General features: G+C 51.6%; 1 protein-coding gene across 1 annotated transcript; it reads right to left on the bottom strand.

Moving 5' to 3' along the window:
• Positions 1-2,589: 2,589 nt before the first annotated feature.
• CYB561D2 (cytochrome b561 family member D2) lies at positions 2,590-19,703 on the bottom strand. The gene is made up of 4 exons (XM_075320794.1): positions 19,514-19,703; positions 14,157-14,288; positions 5,451-5,488; positions 2,590-3,197 (listed from the first exon to the last, which is right to left on the bottom strand). Exons 2-4 carry the CDS (start codon positions 14,281-14,283, stop codon positions 2,694-2,696), a joined length of 669 nt encoding a protein of 222 aa, XP_075176909.1. The 5' UTR covers positions 14,284-14,288; positions 19,514-19,703; the 3' UTR covers positions 2,590-2,693.
• Positions 19,704-19,832: the final 129 nt, after the last annotated feature.

The raw sequence follows: 19,832 nt of genomic DNA, 5'->3' as shown, positions 1-19,832 counted from the left end.
TTCTACTTCCCGCATGGCGCTCCTGCGCCACCCGGATGCACTCTTTGTCCTTGTCGCTGGTCGGCGTAAACAGTCGCAAGCTTCTGAATCCACCCTGGCTCGGGGGATCGAGGAACCAATTCTTGAAACCTACAGTTCTACTGGGCTTCTGGTTCTCTCAAGGCTGAAGGCCCATTCAACCAGAGCCATGGGTGCATCCTGGGCATTACGGCACCAGGCTACGGCTCAGCAGGTGTGTCAGGCACCTACCTGATTGAGTCTGCATACTTTTACCAAGCATTTTCAGGTGCATACCTACGCTTCGGCAGACGCCAGCCTAGGTAGATAAGTCCTTCAGGCGGCGATTGCCCACCTGTAGGAAAGGGCTGTTTGACGGCCCTATCACGAGGTATTCTTTTACCCACCCAGGGACTGCTTTTGGACGTCCCAATTGTCTGGGTCTCCCAATTAGGAGCGAAAAAGAAGAAGGGAATTTTGTTTACTTACCGTAAATTCCTTTTCTTCTAGCTCCAATTGGGAGACCCAGCACCCGCCTTGTTTTCTCGGGGTTTTTCTGTTTTTTCGGGTACACATGTTGTTCATGTGGTATGGTTCAGTTCTCCGATGTTTCCTCGGATTGAATTGGTCTTTAAACCAGTTATTGGCTTTCCTCCTTCTTGCTTTGGCACTAAAACTGGTGAGCCAGTGATCCCACTGGGGGTGTATAGCCAGAAGGGGAGGGGCCTTACACTTTTAAGTGTAATACTTTGTGTGGCCTCCGGAGGCAATAGCTATACACCCAATTGTCTGGGTCTCCCAATTGGAGCTAGAAGAAAAGGAATTTACGGTAAGTAAACAAAATTCCCTTCTTCCTTACCTGCGTCCACCAGCAATGCGGAAGGAAGGAGGGGCGGGCGGGATGTTACGTCCCGCTCATCTCCGCCCCTCTGCTTCTATTGGGCGGCCGCTTAGTGATGTCGCTGTGACGCCGAACAAACCGCCCCCCTTAGAAAGGAAGCGGTTCGCCGGTCACAGCGACGTCGCTAGGCAGGTAAGTAGTGTGACGGGTCCGTGCGATTTTGTGCAGCACAAACGATTGGGGCGGGTACGCACATTAGCGAGATCGCAGCGTGTAAAGCGGCCTTAAGTTTGAGTCCAACAAATCAGCAATGATCCCATAAGACTTAAGTCTATGTGCCCACGGGACAATGTACCCGCCGATATATCAGCAGGCTTCCTGCAGCAGCTCCCCAGAATCCGTAGCTATCCATTGCTGCGTGATTCCAGCGAAACAGCTGCGGAAAACCTGCGGACATTCATGCGACTTACCTACGGAAGTCCCTGCCTTTATCTCCATAGCGGAGGGCCGGGAATTCCGCAGATCTTTCCGAATAAATAATTGACATGCAGTTATGTGCGGCTGCGGGATATCCGCAGCATATTCTGCACATACCGCAGCATGGACACAGACACTCCCCACGTCCCATAGGATAACATGGGGAGTGTCTGTACTTGCTAAAACCTGCGGATTTATCTAGAAAATCCAGATAAATCCGCAGGTTTTCCGCTGCAAAATCCGCAGGTACAGAGTCCCGTGGGTACATAGCCTTAATCTATCACTGTAAGGCTATGTACCCACGGGACTCTGTACCTGCGGATGTATCCGCAGGTACGGCCGCATGTTTCCCGCAGCTGCCCGCTGGCATCCGCAGCTATTTTTAGCTGCGAGTTTCCAGCGGAATAGCTGCGGGAAACATGCGGAGTTTCACACGATTTACCTGCGGACGTCCCGGCCTCTATCTCCATAGCGGAGGGCCGGGATCTCCGCAAGTAAATCCGCATGAATAATTGACATGCAGTTAGGTGCGGCTGAGGGATCTCCACAGCAGATTCCGCAGCGTGGACACACACTCCCCATATCCCATAGGGTAACATGGAGTGCCTGTACATGCTAGAACCTGCGGATTTATCTGAAAAATCTGCAGGTTTTCCGCGGCAAACTCCGCAGCAAAAAGCTCCCATGGGCACATAGCCTTAAGGTCATCAGAAATCACAGGTTGGCTGAGAATAAGACATGATCTGCAGAGACGTCGGCCGCTCGTGGGCTTTTGTACGGTTTGAGATCGCTCATTCCATCCTGACAAAGTCTTGAGGTATCATCTCTGCAGAGCTGGACTCTGCATTATAGTGACTAATGCACCCGGATTAGTCACTATAGACCTTCGTATCGTTTGTACACATCATGACGCTCGTCCACGTTACTACCCACACATCTGGCTAGAGAGCACGAATGTGGGGAGTTATACTTCCACGGCTTCTACTCCAGTCACAGCCAAAGCTGCACACACACACACTACTACTGGTTTTCTGTTCAACCCCTGCTCGATCTTTATGTAGTCTGTGGTGGATTGTGGATGTAAAAAGAAAAGCAGCCATCAGCAGAATTATGAATGCAGCTCTGGCTGGGATATGAAATGAATACACCTTTAAAATTATTAAAAACAAAATCTGTAATACTTTTATTTTACACCTTTATGTAACACGTATGAAAGTAACGAGTCCTGGGGAGGGCAGCTCTGCTCCTCGCTCATTGGGGACGGGCTTTGTGGATTTTTGGCCGAGTTTTTTTTTTTTTTTTTTCTGGTCCTTGAAATATCCAAATAAAAAAAAGTAGCATGGCGTCTCCCGATGGGGAGAAGGGGGGGTCCTGTGCCTTAGGATTGGCTCCTCTTACGGTACAGGTAAGCGTTACTGACCTGACTCATCACCACTAGGCCAGTGATCAGCGGGCAGAGGGCACAAATGTACCACAGGGTGCCAGTGACATGGGCGCTGAACCACAGAGAACACATGCCGAGGAACAGACTTGTGCACCCCAGCAGGTATCCCAGCAGGCCAGAGGTAGCATGGTATAGCTTGCGGGTAGACAGGGTCCAGCGCTGCACCAGTTTGGGGTACAGCAGCGTTATCCCGCCAGCGTTCTGCCCCATCGCCCACAGTACGGTGAGTAATCCCACTAAACCGTGCCAGGTGGAAAAGTGAGGCTTCCCGTGTACAATCTTGTTATAGTAGATGATTCCCAAGCCCAGGGTGGCGCAGAAGATGGAGAGGAGCTGCAGAACCCAGTGCGCTCGCACCCGCGCCTTACGGGAGAAGGAGTGCAGCAGGGAGGAGTCAGGAGAGAAAACCAAGATGGCTTCTGTCATAAAGAAGGAGAACTGCAAAGAAAAAGACAAGACAAATGCCATCAGTCACTGCTGATCCCTCCATCCACAACCCCAAACATGCTGATCATAATGGAGCATAGGAAACGATTGGGCGAATTGTACACCTGTAATCACAATGGTAGAAGAACATTCACCATTCTGCAGATCTAAAATCTCTGCATTCCCTATTTGTTTAGTTTATGCTAAATTAAAAGTTAACTGCCTCCATGTCTTACAAGGCAGTAAGCTAAGCTGGTAAAGTCCACAAGCTTACTGACTGTTTCCAATAACAACTAGCAGAATAGTGAGTGCAGCTCTGGAGGAAATACACTCTGGAAGGAGAAGTGTTGGAATTCTGGATATCCTAGGACGAAGACATTACTGTTCTGCAAATTATACAAAAGACGAAACATTTAGGCCCCTTTCACATTGCGTTTTACCTTCCACTCACAGGTCCCATCGGAGCATCCGTCCGAACCGCCCCTCCCCCACTCTGCAAAGCGTGTTCCGGACACATGCGCCCGACAGGGCCATTCACTGTTATGGAGTGCACTGCGTTAGCGTGTGCTCTGTTTTGTGCCATTTTTTTGCATATATAAGTTTCTGCAGACGGCCACCCGAACGTAGTGCAAAAAATGGCACAAAACAGAACACATGCTAACGCAGTGTGCTCCATAACAGTGAATGGCCCTGTCGGGCGCATGCGTCCGGAACAAGCTTTGCAGAGTGGGGGAGGGGCGGTTCGGACAGATGCTCCGATAGGACCTGTGAGCGGAGGGTAAAACGCAATGTGGAAGGGGCCTTAGAAACTTTGGATTTATTTCTCTAGTCTGGAGTCTGAGCCACATGCAGAAATCCCGGCACTTCCAGCCTCAGCTCTTATCAATGAGGTTATTAATGGTCGTCTGAGGAAGAGTCTGCAGCTGAATGCACTTGGGTAAATTATCAAGATCCGCTGCTGGCAGCTCCTGTGTAATCACTAACTAATGACATCCAGATGTGCTTAATGGAGACGCTGCGGCCATAGGAGCAGGTTTAGGACATGAAGGCTGCTCACAGTACTGCGAGGAACATGTGGTCTGGGGATGTCGTGCTAGAAATGTGCTCCCCCTGATGACTTGCCCAAGTGCATGCAGCAGAACCTTCCTCAGACGACCATTAATATCCTCAGTTATAGAGGCTGCAAGTGCCAGGATTTTTGCACAGGGCTCAGACTCCAGAATGGAGAAATCCAGGTTTAGAGAATTTAGTTTACACTTATTTGCAGATCAGTGAGGTGTCTCTCCTGTGCTCTCCATCATTCACCACTTCTTGTTGGTGCTGCAAGTGTGGAGGGAATAACCACATGGATTTTCCCCTCGGTGCTGCAAGTGTGGAGGGAATAACCAGTGACCCGTGGTTTCCCCCTTGGTGCTGCAAGTGCGGAGGGAATAACCAGTGACCCGTGGTTTCCCCCTTGGTGCTGCAAGTGCGGAGGGAATAACCAGTGACCCGTGGTTTCCCCCTTGGTGCTGCAAGTGCGGAGGGAATAACCAGTGACCCGTGGTTTCCCCCTTGGTGCTGCAAGTGCGGAGGGAATAACCAGTGACCCGTGGTTTCCCCCTTGGTGCTGCAAGTGCAGAGGGAACAACCAGTGATCACATGGTTTTCTCCTCTTAAGGCTGCTTTACATGTGTCGATTTCTCGTGCGATCGCACCCGCCCCGCATAGTTTGTGCGGCATGGGCAATTTGTTGCCCGTGTCGCACAATTCTGTAACCCCCCGTCACACATACTTGCCTTCCAAACGACCTAGCTGTGGGAGGCAAACATCCTCTTCCTGAAGGGGGAGGGACATTCAGCGTCACAGCAGTCGCCCAATAGAAGCAGAGGGGCGGAGATGAGCGGGACGTAACATCCCGCCCACCTCCTTCCTTCCTCATTGCCGGCGGGACGCAGGTAAGCTGTGTTCATCGTTCCCGGGGTGTCACATGGAGCGATGTGGGCTACTTCGGGAACGATGAACAACAGGACGTTCAATTTTTAGAACATGAGCGACGTGTCAACGATGAACGAAAAGGTGAGTATTTCAACTCGTTCACCATCGCACGCTACGATATCACTAACGATGCCGGATGTGCGTCACTTACGACGTGACCCCGCTGACATCTCGTTGGATATATCGTAGCGTGTAAAGCCCGCTTTAGATTGCTACATATTCACATTAAACACTCATCTGCACCGCGGCCGTAGACTGTTCACATTTATGGAAGCAGCAGGGACTCACCGCCAGACTCATGAGGAACGGATGCCACGAGAACAGTGCTGGGAAAAGGAAGACAAAGTGTTAACAGCAGGTAATATCACATCAGACCACTGATGGCTCCTGCATCACCATAAGGGAGGGATGCAAACTATTGTTCCTGGTATCAGCCATTTCTCACTGTAAAGCTCATCAATGGGACAGGTCCAGTATAGAGACCCATCAAATCACTACTGTGCCTCATCACGTATGTCCAGCGCTTACACCCTATTTGTGACCGATATCAGACCCCCATATAAGAAGACTAAACAAAACCCTTAAAATCTTATTCTAGTGAGATTTTGCACGGCTCGTCTATAACCCCAGACTAAAACTACTACAAACGGTAAAACTCAATCTCCCCCTTTCATGAGATTTGACCCCTGAATTTAGGCTCTATAGAAATAAAGGAGAAAATAGGGGTCTGTGTGTTGAATGAAAAAACAGTTTTTGCCCAAAGGGTGTTAAAGAATTAAGCAATGGCACCCAAATAGTCGCTCTTAAAAAGGGGCAGCAACTTGATAACTCGCTCTAAAGTCTGTCACTATAGCAACAATCAGTGTAGAAGTAACTGGGGCCTCATTTAGGAGTACCGCCTCACAGTAAGATCATTCTGGTTGCCTATAGCAACCAGAGTACAGCTTTCAGCATTGAAGCTGCTAAGGTAAAGGTTGCTATGGACAGCTAGAAAAGTGTGACTGTGAGGCAGCTTTTATAACTGAGAATTCAGATCTTTCAAGACACACATTTTCTGATATAGAGATAGATAGATAGATATATATATATATATATAAATCTCTATATCAGAAAATGTGTCAAATTTTTAGCTACGCATGGTAAGGTTATATATATATATATATATAACCTTACCATGCGTAGCTAAAAATTTGACACATTTTCTGCAAGTGAAGCTGTGGGTATTTTCCTAGTAATTTATATTAGTAACCCCTATACATCCTTGGCCGTGTTTGTCCCTATCTATCAGATCAGCAGACGCGCAGCTAACAGGCCTGGGTTTATCGGAGGTCGAAGATCCACCCGCACCTGTTAACCCCTTAGATCGTGTTGTCAAACTGACAGCGCGATTTAATGAGCTCCGGTGTGGATCACATTGTTCCCCGCCACCATCGGTGGCCCTGTGACACGATTACGGGGTGCTAATGGGTTGCCATGGAAGTGAGGTCAGATGATGACCCCTCACGCTGCCATGACTCAGTTCCTGAGGCGTCATTGTTGGCATTCACATTAATGCCTCTTTCATACGTCAGTCAAAACCACAGACGTTTAAATGATGTGTTAAAGACGCATGTGGCACTCCGTGTGCCATGATTTTGGCACATGGGTGAGCTCTGTGATAGCACACGGAGATCAGGCACTTTTATACTTACCTGTCCCCGCTCCTGCTGTCCGTGGTGCTGATGTTTCCGGCTCTGCTGTCTCACCGCTGCTGTTACTTCCGGGTTGAGGTGCAGTGAATATGCATGAGAATAATTAGCCAGCATGGAAGCAGGAGCCAGCAGCGGCCGGAGCCAGCAGCGGCCGGAGCCAGCAGCGGCCGGAGCCAGCAGCGGCCGGAGCCAGCAGCGGCCGGAGCCAGGCGAGTATAGAAAATCATTTAATTTCAAAGATACGTGTTTTCTCTGGCACGTGTTACATGGATCACAGCACTGTGTGGTCCGTGTGACATCAGTGATGCCAGAAAAAAATTGACATGTCTCCGTGCCAAACACACAGACACGCATGTGGGCACACACGGTAAGTGAGAAATCAATGATGTGTGCGCAGACCCATTGATTTTAATGGGTCTGCGTATGTTTGTGATTCTGGTATGTATGAAAACTGCAACGTAGATGCCAGAATCACTGATGTGTGAATGGGGCCTTACGCAGCATTTCTCCTGATCAGAGCGATGCTGAAGCACCACTCTGATCAGGAGAAGTGAAGTGTGTAAAAAAAAAATGTAATTTAAAATTAAGGGGGGAATTAACTTTAATCACTCAAATCACACCCCCCTTTTACCCCTTTGAAAATAAAATAAAAAAAAACATTTATCACCACGTTCAGAAATGCCCTATCAAAGAAGGGAATTTTGTTACTTACCGTAAATTCCTTTTCTTCTAGCTCTTATTGGGAGACCCAGACGATTGGGGTATAGCTACTGCCCTCCGGAGGCCACACAAAGCACTACACTAAAAAGTGCAAGGCCCCTCCCCTTCTGGCTATACCCCCCCGTGGTATCACGGGTTCTCCAGTTTTAGTGCCAAAGCAAGAAGGAGGAAGCCAATAACTGGTTTAAACAAATTAACTCCGAATAACGTCGGAGAACTGAAAAACCGTTCAACATGAACAACATGTGTACCCGCAAACAACAAAAAAAAAATCCCGAAGGACAACAGGGCGGGTGCTGGGTCTCCCAATAAGAGCTAGAAGAAAAGGAATTTACGGTAAGTAACAAAATTCCCTTCTTCTTCAGCGCTCTATTGGGAGACCCAGACGATTGGGACGTCCAAAAGCTGTCCCTGGGTGGGTAAAGAAATACCTCATGTTAGAGCTGCAAAACAGCCCTCCCCTACGGGGGTGTCACTGCCGCCTGCAGGACTCTTCTACCTAAGCTGGCATCCGCCGAAGCATAGGTATGCACCTGATAATGCTTGGTGAAAGTGTGCAGACTCGACCAGGTAGCTGCCTGGCACACTTGTTGAGCCGAAGCCTGGTGTCGTAATGCCCAGGACGCACCCACGGCTCTGGTTGAGTGGGCTTTTAGCCCTGAAGGAACCGGAAGCCCCGCAGAACGGTAGGCCTCTAGAATTGGTTCTTTGATCCATCGAGCCAGGGTGGCTTTAGAAGCCTGCAACCCCTTGCGCGGACCAGCGACAAGGACAAAAAGTGCATCGGAACGGCGCATGGGCGCCGTGCGGGAAATGTAGATTCTGAGTGCTCTCACCAGATCTAGCAAACGTAAGTCCTTTTCATACCGGTGAACCGGATGAGGACAAAAGGAAGGCAAGGATATATCCTGATTAAGATGAAACGAGGATACGACCTTAGGGAGAAACTCCGGAATGGGGCGCAGCACTACCTTGTCCTGGTGGAACACCAGGAAGGGAGCCTTGGATGACAGAGCTGCCAGCTCCGACACTCGCCGAAGCGATGTGATCGCAACAAGAAACGCCACTTTCTGTGACAGGCGAGAAAAGGAAACTTCCTTCAGAGGCTCGAAAGGCGGCTTCTGGAGAGCAACTAGTACCCTGTTCAGATCCCATGGATCTAACGGCCGCCTGTACGGTGGCACAATATGACAGACCCCCTGCAGGAACGTGCGCACCTTGGGAAGACGTGCTAGACGCTTCTGAAAAAACACGGATAGTGCCGAGACTTGCCCTTTAAGGGAGCTGAGCGACAAGCCCTTTTCTAACCCTGATTGTAGGAAAGAAAGAAAAGTGGGCAATGCAAATGGCCAGGGAGACACTCCCTGAGCGGAACACCAGGATAAGAAAATCTTCCACGTTCTGTGGTAGATCTTAGCAGAAGCCGGCTTTCTAGCCTGTCTCATTGTGGCTACAACTCCTTGGGATAATCCTGCAGACGCTAGGATCCAGGACTCAATGGCCACACAGTCAGGTTCAGGGCCGCAGAATTCTGATGGAAAAACGGCCCTTGGGACAGTAAGTCTGGTCGGTCTGGAAGTGACCACGGTCGGCCGACCGTGAGATGCCACAGATCCGGATACCACGATCTCCTCGGCCAGTCTGGGGCGACGAGTATGACGCGGCTGCAATCGGATCTGATCTTGCGTAAGACTCTGGGCAAGAGTGCCAGAGGTGGGAATACGTATGGGAGCCGGAACTGCGACCAATCCTGTACTAAGGCGTCTGCCGCCAGAGCTCTTTGATCGCGCGACCTCGCCATAAATGCCGGGACCTTGTTGTTGTGCCGGGACGCCATTAGGTCGACGTCCGGCACTCCCCAGCGGCGACAGATTTCCTGAAACGCGTCCGGGTGAAGGGACCATTCCCCTGCGTCCATGCCCTGGCGACTGAGGAAGTCTGCTTCCCAGTTTTCTACGCCCGGGATGTGAACCGCTGATATGGTGGATGCTGTGTCTTCCACCCACATTAGAATGCGCCGGACTTCTTGGAAGGCTTGCCGACTGCGCGTCCCTCCTTGGTGGTTGATGTATGCCACCGCTGTGGAGTTGTCCGACTGGATTCGGATCTGCTTTCCTTCCAGCCACTGTTGGAAGGCTAGTAGGGCAAGATACACTGCCCTGATTTCCAGAACATTGATCTGAAGGGTGGACTCCTGCGGAGTCCACGTTCCCTGAGCCCTGTGGTGGAGAAAAACTGCTCCCCACCCTGACAGACTCGCATCTGTCGTGACCACTGCCCAGGACGGGGGCAGGAAGGATCTTCCCTGAGACAATGAGGTGGGAAGGAGCCACCATTGTAGAGAGTCCTTGGCCGTCTGGGAGAGGGAGACTTTCCTGTCTAGTGACGTTGACTTTCCGTCCCATTGGCGGAGAATGTCCCATTGAAGTGGGCGCAGATGAAACTGCGCAAAGGGAACTGCTTCCATGGCTGCCACCATCTTCCCTAGGAAGTGCATGAGGCGCCGCAAGGGGTGCGACTGACCCTGAAGGAGAGATTACACCCCTGTTTGAAGTGATCGCTGTTTGTTCAGCGGAAGCTTCACTATCGCTGCTAGAGTATGGAACTCCATGCCAAGATACGTGAGTGATTGGGTCGGTGACAGGATCGACTTTGGAAAGTTGATGATCCATCCGAAAGACTGTAAGGTCTCCAGCGTAGCATTCAGGCTGAGTTGGCATGCCTCTTGAGAGGGTGCCTTGACCAGTAGATCGTCTAGGTAAGGGATCACCGAGTGTCCCTGAGAGTGCAAGACTGCTACCACTGCCGCCATGACCTTGGTGAAGACCCGTGGGGCTGTCGCCAGACCGAATGGCAGCGCTACGAACTGAAGATGGTCGTCTCCTATCACAAAACGTAGAAAACGTTGATGTTCTGTAGCAATTGGCACGTGGAGATAAGCATCTTTGATGTCTATTGAGGCAAGAAAGTCTCCTCGAGACATTGAGGCAATGACAGATCGTAGGGTTTCCATCCGGAACCGCCTGGCGTGCACATGTTTGTTGAGCAGTTTTAGGTCCAGAACAGGACGGAATGAGCCGTCCTTTTTTGGAACCACAAAGAGATTGGAGTAAAACCCTCGACCCTGTTCCTGAGGAGGGACAGGGATCACTACTCCTTCCGCTCTTAGGGAGTCCACCGCCTGCAGCAGGGCATCTGCTCGGTCTGGATGTGGGGAGGTTCTGAAGAACCGAGCTGGAGGACGAGAACTGAACTCGATTCTGTACCCGCGAGACAAAATGTTTGTCACCCACCGGTCTTTGACCTGTGACATCCAAATGTCGGAAAAGCGGGAGAGCCTGCCCCCGACCGGAGATGCGGGGGGGGGGGGGGGAGGCTGGAAGTCATGAGGTAGCCGCTTTAGAAGCGGTTCCTCCATTTGCTTTCTTGGGGCGTGCGTGAGCCCGCCAGGAATCTGAGACTCTTTGCGTCCTCTGAGTCCCTTTGGGCGAGGAGAATTGTGTCTTGCCCGAACCTCGAAAGGACTGAAACCTCTGCTGCCATTTTTTCTGCTGAGGTTTGCTTGATCTGGGCTGGGGTAAGGAAGAGTCTTTACCCTTGGACTGTTTAATGATGTCAGCCAATGGCTCGCCAAACAGTCTATCTCTAGATAAAGGCAAGCTGGTTAAACATTTTTTGGAACCAGCATCTGCTTTCCAGTCCTTTAACCACAAGGCTCTGCGCAAAACTACCGAATTGGCGGACGCCATTGAGGTGCGGCTGGTAGATTCTAGGACCGCATTAATAGCGTAAGACGCAAACGCAGACATCTGCGAGGTAAGGGACGCCACTTGCGGCACCGCTGGATGTATGATAGCATCCACTTTTGCTAAACCAGCTGAAATAGCTTGGAGTGCCCATACGGCTGCGAATGCTGGAGCAAACGACGCGCCGATAGCTTCATAGACAGATTTTAACCAAAGGTCCATCTGTCTGTCATTGGCATCCTTAAGTGAAGCGCCATCCTCCACTGCAACTATGGATCTAGCTGCAAGTTTGGAAATCGGGGGGTCTACTTTTGGACACTGGGTCCAGCGCTTGACCACATCAGGGGGGAAAGGAAAACGTGTATCCTTAGAACGTTTAGAGAAACGCCTTTCTGGATGAGCGTCGTGTTTCTGGATTGACTCTCTGAAGTCAGAGTGATCCAAGAAAGCACTCAATTTACGCTTGGGATAGAGGAAACGAAACTTCTCCTGCTCTGCAGCTGCCTCCTCTGCAGAAGGAGCTGGGGGAGAAATATCCAACAGTCTATTGATGGCTGAGATAAGCTCGTTTACCATGGCGTCCCCATCCGGGGTATCCAGATTGAGAGGGGTTCCAGGATAAGACTCCTGATCACTCTCTTCAGACGCATCACAGGGCGACTGATTGCGCTGAGACCCTGAGCAGTGTGATGACGTTGAGGGTCTTTCCCAGCGAGCTCGCTTAGGGTGGCTGGGGCTATCATCTGAGTCATAATACTCAGCCTGGGAAGCCGGGGACCCCCTTGCAGTCTGGATTAATTCCAACTGAGGGGGATTAGAGGACAGAGACCTCACCGTGTCCATAGACTGAGCCCCAGACATGGATTGCAAAGTTTCAAGGATTTTTGCCATAGTCACAGACATTCCGTCAGCAAAAACTGCAAAGTCTGTCCCTGACACCGGGGCAGGACTTACAAGCGTCTCAGCCTGGGTCACTACCCCTCCGGACTCCGGCTGGCGAAGCAGCACCGGATCTGAGCATTGCACACAATGGGGGTCTTTGGAACCTGCTGGTAGAGCAGCCCCACATGCAGCACACGCAGTGCACACAGCCCTAGCCTTGGCAGCCTTGCGTTTTGTGGATGACATGTTGCTGCCTCCTCAGAGCGATCTGGGGTATCCAGCCAGGAAGCGACCTCACAGTGCAAGCAATAAATAAATATATATATCTGGTGACACAGTACACCAATACACACTGAGGCACTAGAGGGGCCAGCTGAAATGCCGCTTACCGCCCGCTTAAGAGCGGGTGTGTGGTTCTCCAAAAGCCCCCTAGTCCAGGTCTCCCAGAGCCTTGCGTCCTTCCTCCAGCCAGACTGCATGTAATGGCTGCCGGCGTCCTAGGAGAGGAGGGGGGGCGGGCCCTGGGCGTTCCTGACTAAGAGCGGGAAGCCTGCTTCCCTCTGTGCCTAGTGAGAGGGCTGGAGCATGTAAATCAGGCTCCAGCCCTCGTCGCTGCTGCGAAACAGCGTCTCTCCCCTACCCTGATTGACAGGGTGGGGGCGGGAACGAAGCGGAGCTAGGCCGCAAAAGCCGGGGACTGGATTTATAAACGCCGCCGCCGTAAAAGCGCGGTCGGCGTGTCCCCGGCGCACTACAAGTCACAGCAGCGCCGCCGGTCCAATGGGGGTCGGCGCTGCGTTCCCACAACACAAAAGTCCCCCAGTAAACTGCAGGAACACCAACTCAATCGTTACGGTCCCCGGCGCACTACAACACCCAGCCAGCCCGGAGTGTGTCTGTGCCTGCCGGGGACACAGAGTACCTGTATGATGCAGGGCCATGTCCCTGAATGTACTCCTGCTCCATATCCATCAGGTTCAAATGGGTCTGTGGATGGAGCCCGGCGTCAGAGCTTAGAGGCCGGCAGGATCCCACTTCCACAGAGCCCTACAAGGGGATGTGGAAGGAAAACAGCATGTGGGGCTCCAGCCTCTGTACCAGCAATAGGTACCTCAACCTTACAACACCATCCACGGGTGAGAAGGGAGCATGCTGGGGGCCCTATATGGGCCCTCTTTTCTTCCATCCGAAATAGTCAGCAGCTACTGCTGACTAAAATCTGTGGAGCTATGCGTGGATGTCTGACCTCCTTCGCACAAAGCTTGAAAACTGGAGAACCCGTGATACCACGGGGGGGTATAGCCAGAAGGGGAGGGGCCTTGCACTTTTTAGTGTAGTGCTTTGTGTGGCCTCCGGAGGGCAGTAGCTATACCCCAATCGTCTGGGTCTCCCAATAGAGCGCTGAAGAAATATAAAATCAATCAATATAATCAGTACACAGCATGTAAAAAAAAAAAAAAAAAAAAAAAAAAAAGTCAGAATTCTGGGTTTTTTTATCGCCGCAGCAAAAATGCAATAACAGGTGATCAAAATTTCACATCTACCCAAAAATAGTATAATTAAAAATGTCAGCTCAAGATGCAAAATATAAGCCGTCACTGAGCCCCGGATCCCGAAAAATGAGAACGCTACAGCTCTGAACCCTAGAAGATTATCCCCTACCTAAGCGCAGAGGGGGCTCCCTAAGGTGCAATGTGGCTCAGACATGTCAAACACTGTCCTTCCAGTGCATCTTCCAAATCCTTTTTGCACCATGCACACTGTTTGGATGTGTATACCTGTTATTCTTTCATACATGAAAAAGATTTGAAGGGTTTTGTTTAATCCTACAGTTATAAAGGTCCGATACTCTATATATGTGAATCACTTCAGTGTTTTACACCCTGTTATAACGCTCCAGTGCTGATATAACCCCTGTAGTTATTACACTCTACGTTCCACTGCCTCATACTTACATGTTCCCAGCTGGGATACGTAGGCGATGTAAATGGTGAATGCGAAGGCGGTGAGATGAGCGGCGGCCCCGGATATCAGGCGCAGTGTGCGGTGCAGCCGGGAGTCGGGGTCTGAGCTCTGCGCCATTGATCCTACAAAACAGACAACGATCGTTATAAGACACAGAATGGAGCGGCGCCCCCTGCAGTGAGACGAGCGGACGCGTAACTGTGACTAATATAGATACGGATACGAGGAGCCACAGACATCAGTGACCATTATACATGCAATGTGCTCTGTGTGCGTCCGGCAGAGCCTACAAGCTTAAGCCCCGCAGGGCGCAGCCATTTGCAGATTTTTCCCATTTCAATAGTCACACTGCTGTTATTTTTCCATCCCAGCAGCTGTATTATCAGCACCGCCACAACTGGGCGTCCTGGGGGTGAGGTACGGAGCGGGATCAGCTCCTGAGCACCGCCACAACCTCACGTCCTGGGGTTGAGGTACAGAGCGGGATCAGCTCCTGAGCACCGCCACAACCTCACGTCCTGGGGTTGAGGTACAGAGCGGGATCAGCTCCTGAGCACCACCACAACCTCACGTCCTGGGGGTGAGATACGGAGCGGGATCAGCTCCTGAGCACCGCCACAACCTCACGTCCTGGGGGTGAGATACGGAGCGGGATCAACTCCTGAGCACCGCCACAACCTCACGTCCTGGGGTTGAGGTACAGAGCGGGATCAGCTCCTGAGCACCGCCACAACCTCACGTCCTGGGGGTGAGGTACGGAGCAGGATAAGCTCCCGAGCACCGCCACAACCATGCGTCCTGGGGGTGAGGTACAGAGCGGGATCAGCTCCTGAGCACCGCCACAACCTCACGTCCTGGGGGTGAGGTACGGAGCGGGATCAGCTCCTGAGCACCGCCACAACAGCACGTCCTGGGGGTGAGGTACGGAGCGGGATCAGCTCCTGAGCACCGCCACAACAGCACGTCCTGGGGGTGAGGTACGGAGCGGGATCAGCTCCTGAGCACCGCCACAACCGCACATCCTGGGGGTGAGGTATAGAGCGGGATCAGCTCCTGAGCACCGCCACAACCATGCGTCCTGGGGGTGAGGTATGGAGCAGGTTCAGCTCCTGAGCACCGCCACAACAGCACGTCCTGGGGGTGAGGTACAGAGCGGGATCAGCTCCTGAGCACCGCAACAACAGCACGTCCTGGGGGTGAGGTACGGAGTGGGATCAGCTCCTGAGCACCGCCACAACAGCACCCAGGTGAGGTACGGAGCGGGATCAGCGCCAATGGGAAGGACTTTGCATTAAAAAACAAGAAAGTCCATGAAGACCTTAAGGCCGTAAGGCTATGTGCCCACGTTACGTTCTAATACGCAGCGTGTAAGTCACTGCATGTGCGTCTCAGAACGCAGCTGAAAAGCTGCGTTCTGAAACGCATTGTAACTGCAGAATTCCTGCTGAATTCATGCGTTCTGTGGATGCTTCCAGAACGCACATTTTTGACAGTGCGGTCCCACTCGGCTCTGCTGCATCCCTATAGACTTACGGCAGAGCCGAGTGGGACCGCACTGTCAAAAAGAGCACGGCTGGCTGCGAGACAGAGCCGCGCGATCAGAATGAACTTCACCCGACTTCATTGTGATCGCGTGGCTCTGTGCGTGTGCAGCGGCTTGATTTGAGATCACAGGTGAAGGACTCACCGGTGACCACAAATCTCCCGAGTGACTGAAGTGAGCCGCGCGATCACCGGTGTCGTCACTCAGGTTACCCGCGGCCAGCTCGAGTCCTCCACCCCGAGACCTGTGGCCGTGGGTAACCTGAGTGACGTCTCCGCTAACAGAGCGACTCACTTCAGTTGCTGCATGTAGCTCACAGCGACCGTTCTACGGCTGCTCCTGTCAGCTTCATGTAGCAGAGCTGGATGCGTCGTGGGACCTCGTGAGGATTCCGCCAGATGGGACCTCGTGAGGATTCCGCCAGATGGGACCTCGTGAGGATTCCGCCAGATGGGACCTCGTGAGGATTCCGCCAGATGGGACCTCGTGAGGATTCCGCCAGATGGGACCTCGTGAGGATTCCGCCAGACCTGGGGGGTGTTTGGGGATTTTAATAAAGTGGTGAAAGAGGGTGTTTTTTTGTCTTTTATTTCAAATAAAGTATTTTTTTGGGTGTATGTGTTTATTTACTTTCACTTACAGGTTAATCATTGGGGGCGTCTCATAGACACCTGCCATGAGTAACCTACGACTTAGTGGCAGCTATGGGCTGCCATTAACTCCTTATTACCCAGATTGCCACCGCACCAGGGCAATTCTGGATGAACCGGATAGAGTCCTAAGACTGTCGCATCTAATCGATGCGGCAATTCCGGGCGGCTGCTGGCTGATATTTTTAGGCTGGGGGGCTCCCCATAACGTGGGGCTCCCCATCCTGAGAATACCAGCCTTCAGCCGTGTGGCTTTATCTTGGCTGGTATCAAAATTAGGGGGGACCGCACTTCGTTTTTTTTTTTTAAATTATTTATTTTACTGCACTACATAGACCCGCCCACCGGCGGCTGTGATTGGTTGCATTGAGACAGCTGTCACTCAGCAAAGGGGCGTGTCTGACTGCAACCAATCATAGGCGACGGGGAAAGCAGGCAATACCAGATTGAATAATGAGCGGCCGGCATTTTCAAAAGCAGGAGAAGCCGCTGCAGTGTGACAGCTGTGCAGCGCCGCGCCAGTGATCGTGGATCGATGAGTATGAGCGAGGGGGGAGAGGGATAGACCGACAGAGAGAGAGAGACCGACCGACAGAGAGAGAGAGACCGACCGACAGAGAGACCGACCGACACTGCAGCCAAAACGCACAAAAGAAGTGACATGTTGCTTTTTAGAACACAGCATCTAGGTATCAGCCGAAATGCTGCGTTCTAAACCGCAACGTGCACATAGATTATGCACAATCTTCATAGATTGTGCTGGGGACGCAGGATGCATGCAGTAAGGCTATGTGCCCACGTTGCGTTGTCCCTGCAGAAATTTCTGCAGCGATTTGAACAGCACACGTGCGCGAAAAAACGCTGCAGAAACAGTCCGTAATGAAAAGCCGATTTCATGCGCTCTGGATGCAGCCCCTCCCATAGACAGAGCGGGGGGCTGCATCCAAAGCGCATGAAAGAAGTGACATGTTGCTTTTTAGGCTATGTGCGCACGTTGCGTTCTCTGCAGTGCAGAAAAGAACGCACCCTCTGGCAGACTGGACACTGCAATTGTAAAAAAAAAAAAAAAGAAATATGCATCCACAACGCATGCATTTTGGATGCTTTTTCCATGCGTTTTGGATGCATTTTTGACAGTGCGTTCCCCCAGCAATTAAGGTCTGCTACATGCCGGCAGACAGCCGACACAGACAGAGTCGCGCGATGAGAATGAATTTGGGTGAACTTCACCTGACTTCATTGTCATACTGCAGCTCTGTCTGTGTGTGGCGTCCTGATTAGCGGTCACCCGTGAATAACTCACCGGTGACCGCAAATCCCCTGAGTGACTGAAGTGAGCAGCGCAATTAGCAACTCACCTGTGACTTCATCGCTGATCGCGCAGCTCACTTCAGTTGCTGCATGGAGCTGACAGAGAGCAGTCTGGTCTGTGACCGCTTCTCAGCTTCATGTAGCAGAGCTGAGTGCGTCGTGGGACCTCGTGTGGATTACATCGGACCTGGAGGGGTATTTGAGAATTAAAGTGGTGAAAGAGGGGTTTTTTTTGTCTATTATTCCAAATAAAGGATTTTTTGGATGTGTTTGTTTATTTTCTTTATCTTACAGGTTAATCATGGAAGGTATCTCGGGGAGACGCCTGTCATGATTAACCTAGGACTTAGTGGCAGCTATGGGCTGCTGCCATTAAAGGTACCGTCACACATAACGAAATCGGTAGCACGAGCACGGTTTCTGTGACGCAGTAGCGATCCCGTTAGCGATCTCGTTATGTGTGACACCTACCAGCGATCAGGCCCCTGCTGTGAGATCTCTAGTCGTTGCAGAATGGTCCAGGCCATTTTCTTCAAAGGCGATGTTCTGCTGGGCAGGACACATCGCTGTGTTTGACGCTGTGTGACAGGGTCACAGTGACTGCTGAGATCGTTATACAGATCGCTACTGCGACCTGTTTCATTCCTGCATCATTGGTAAGGTCTGACTGTGTGATATCTCACCAGCGACTTACCAGCGATCCTTATCAGGTCGAATCGTTTTCGGGATCGCTGGTACGTCATTGTGTGTGACTGGGCCTTTACTCCTTATTACCTCGATTGCCACCGCGCTAGGGCAATTCGGGATGAGCCGGGTAGAGTCCCGGGACAGTGGCATCTAAAGGCAGCGGCAATTCCGGGCGGCTGCTGGCTGATATTGTTAGGCTGGGGGGCTCCCCATAACGTGGAGCTCCGCATCCTGAGAATACCAGCCTTCAGCCGTGTGGCTTTACCCTGGCTAGTATCAAAATTGGGGGGACCGCACGTTGTTGCGCCGGTGGGCGGGAAAAGCAGGGAATACGAGATTGAATAATGAGCAGCCGGCATTTTCAAAAGAGGAGAAGCCGCCGGAGCAGTGTGAACGCCGTGCAGCGCCGCGCCAGTGATCGGTGAGTATGAGAGAGGGGGAAGAGACTGACCGATGGACAGAGAGAGGGACAGAGAGGGAGATTCACCGACATCCACAGAGATTGACCGACATTGACAGAGACTGAAAAGACCTCCGTTTTGTTTGTCAGAAAAGCATGCGGAACGCAACAAAAATGCAGTCCAAGTGCACTTTGGTTGCGTTCTGACCACATCATTGATTTCAATGGGTGGAGAACGCAGCTACAACGCACAAAAGAAGTGACATGCTGCTTTTTTTTCCACAGCGATTTTTGGCATCCAAAACGCTACGTTTACAAACGCAGGTGTGCACTGATTTTTCGGCTCTCATAGACTTTGCTGGGGAAGCTGAACGCATGCAATTTGGCACTGAAACGCTGCAGTTCAAAACGCAGCGTTTTCGCGGAAAAAAAACGCAACATGCGCACATAGCCTTAGGTTATGTACCCACATAGCGTATTTTCATGCAGTTATGCTGCGGTGCACGGGGTCACACGTCTCACAGCTGAAGGTTCGTTACACTGGTATCCTGCCTGACAATCCTCTAATTACGCACTGACACACTGTAACAAATCCTCAGCTGTGAGCTGCACCAGGTCAGGGCAGGTTTCCAGCCTCTGGATGTCTTTTGCATATGACTTGCTGTCAGTGAATGTAACCAAGTCTGGCTGTATTCACTGACAGCAAGCAGAGATCTAAAAACAACAAATACACAGAAAAGTGATGGAACTTCCCACCGCACAGTGACGACACTCCCAATCTTCAGCCGCAGCCCTGTGACTCGCAGTTGTCAGCCACTGCAGGCTGCTCTCCTGTCCTGCTGGGAGTTGTAGTCCTGCACCGTCTCATCCCCTCCTGCGGGACTCCCGGACGTCTGTCTCTTCGAGGTCTCCGCCGCCTTCAGGAAATGAATCGTTCCGCTGCTCCCCCCCCATCCCGATGTCTCATTTGGTACAGCTCCTGTCAATCACCCGGAAGCCACGCCCATCATCCGTTTTGCTTATGGGTTTGAATACAGATTGTACACTCTGGAATGGTTGACAATCGACCAATAAA

Source organism: Anomaloglossus baeobatrachus, chromosome 8, assembly GCF_048569485.1.
Source record: "Anomaloglossus baeobatrachus isolate aAnoBae1 chromosome 8, aAnoBae1.hap1, whole genome shotgun sequence".
Taxonomy (NCBI): domain Eukaryota; kingdom Metazoa; phylum Chordata; class Amphibia; order Anura; family Aromobatidae; genus Anomaloglossus; species Anomaloglossus baeobatrachus.
This window is presented reverse-complemented; position numbering and strand designations above follow the sequence as displayed.

Bases quoted from the DNA above. Each gene is read 5' to 3' on its own strand.
- CYB561D2 (XM_075320794.1), bottom strand. From the start codon at position 14,283: ATGGCGCAGAGCTCAGACCCCGACTCCCGGCTGCACCGCACACTGCGC. The intron at 5,489-14,156 runs GTAAGTATGAGG...TCCTTTTCCCAG, and splicing joins CGTATCCCAGCTGGGAACAT to CACTGTTCTCGTGGCATCCG. The intron at 3,198-5,450 runs GTGAGTCCCTGC...TTTTCTTTGCAG, and splicing joins CGTTCCTCATGAGTCTGGCG to TTCTCCTTCTTTATGACAGA.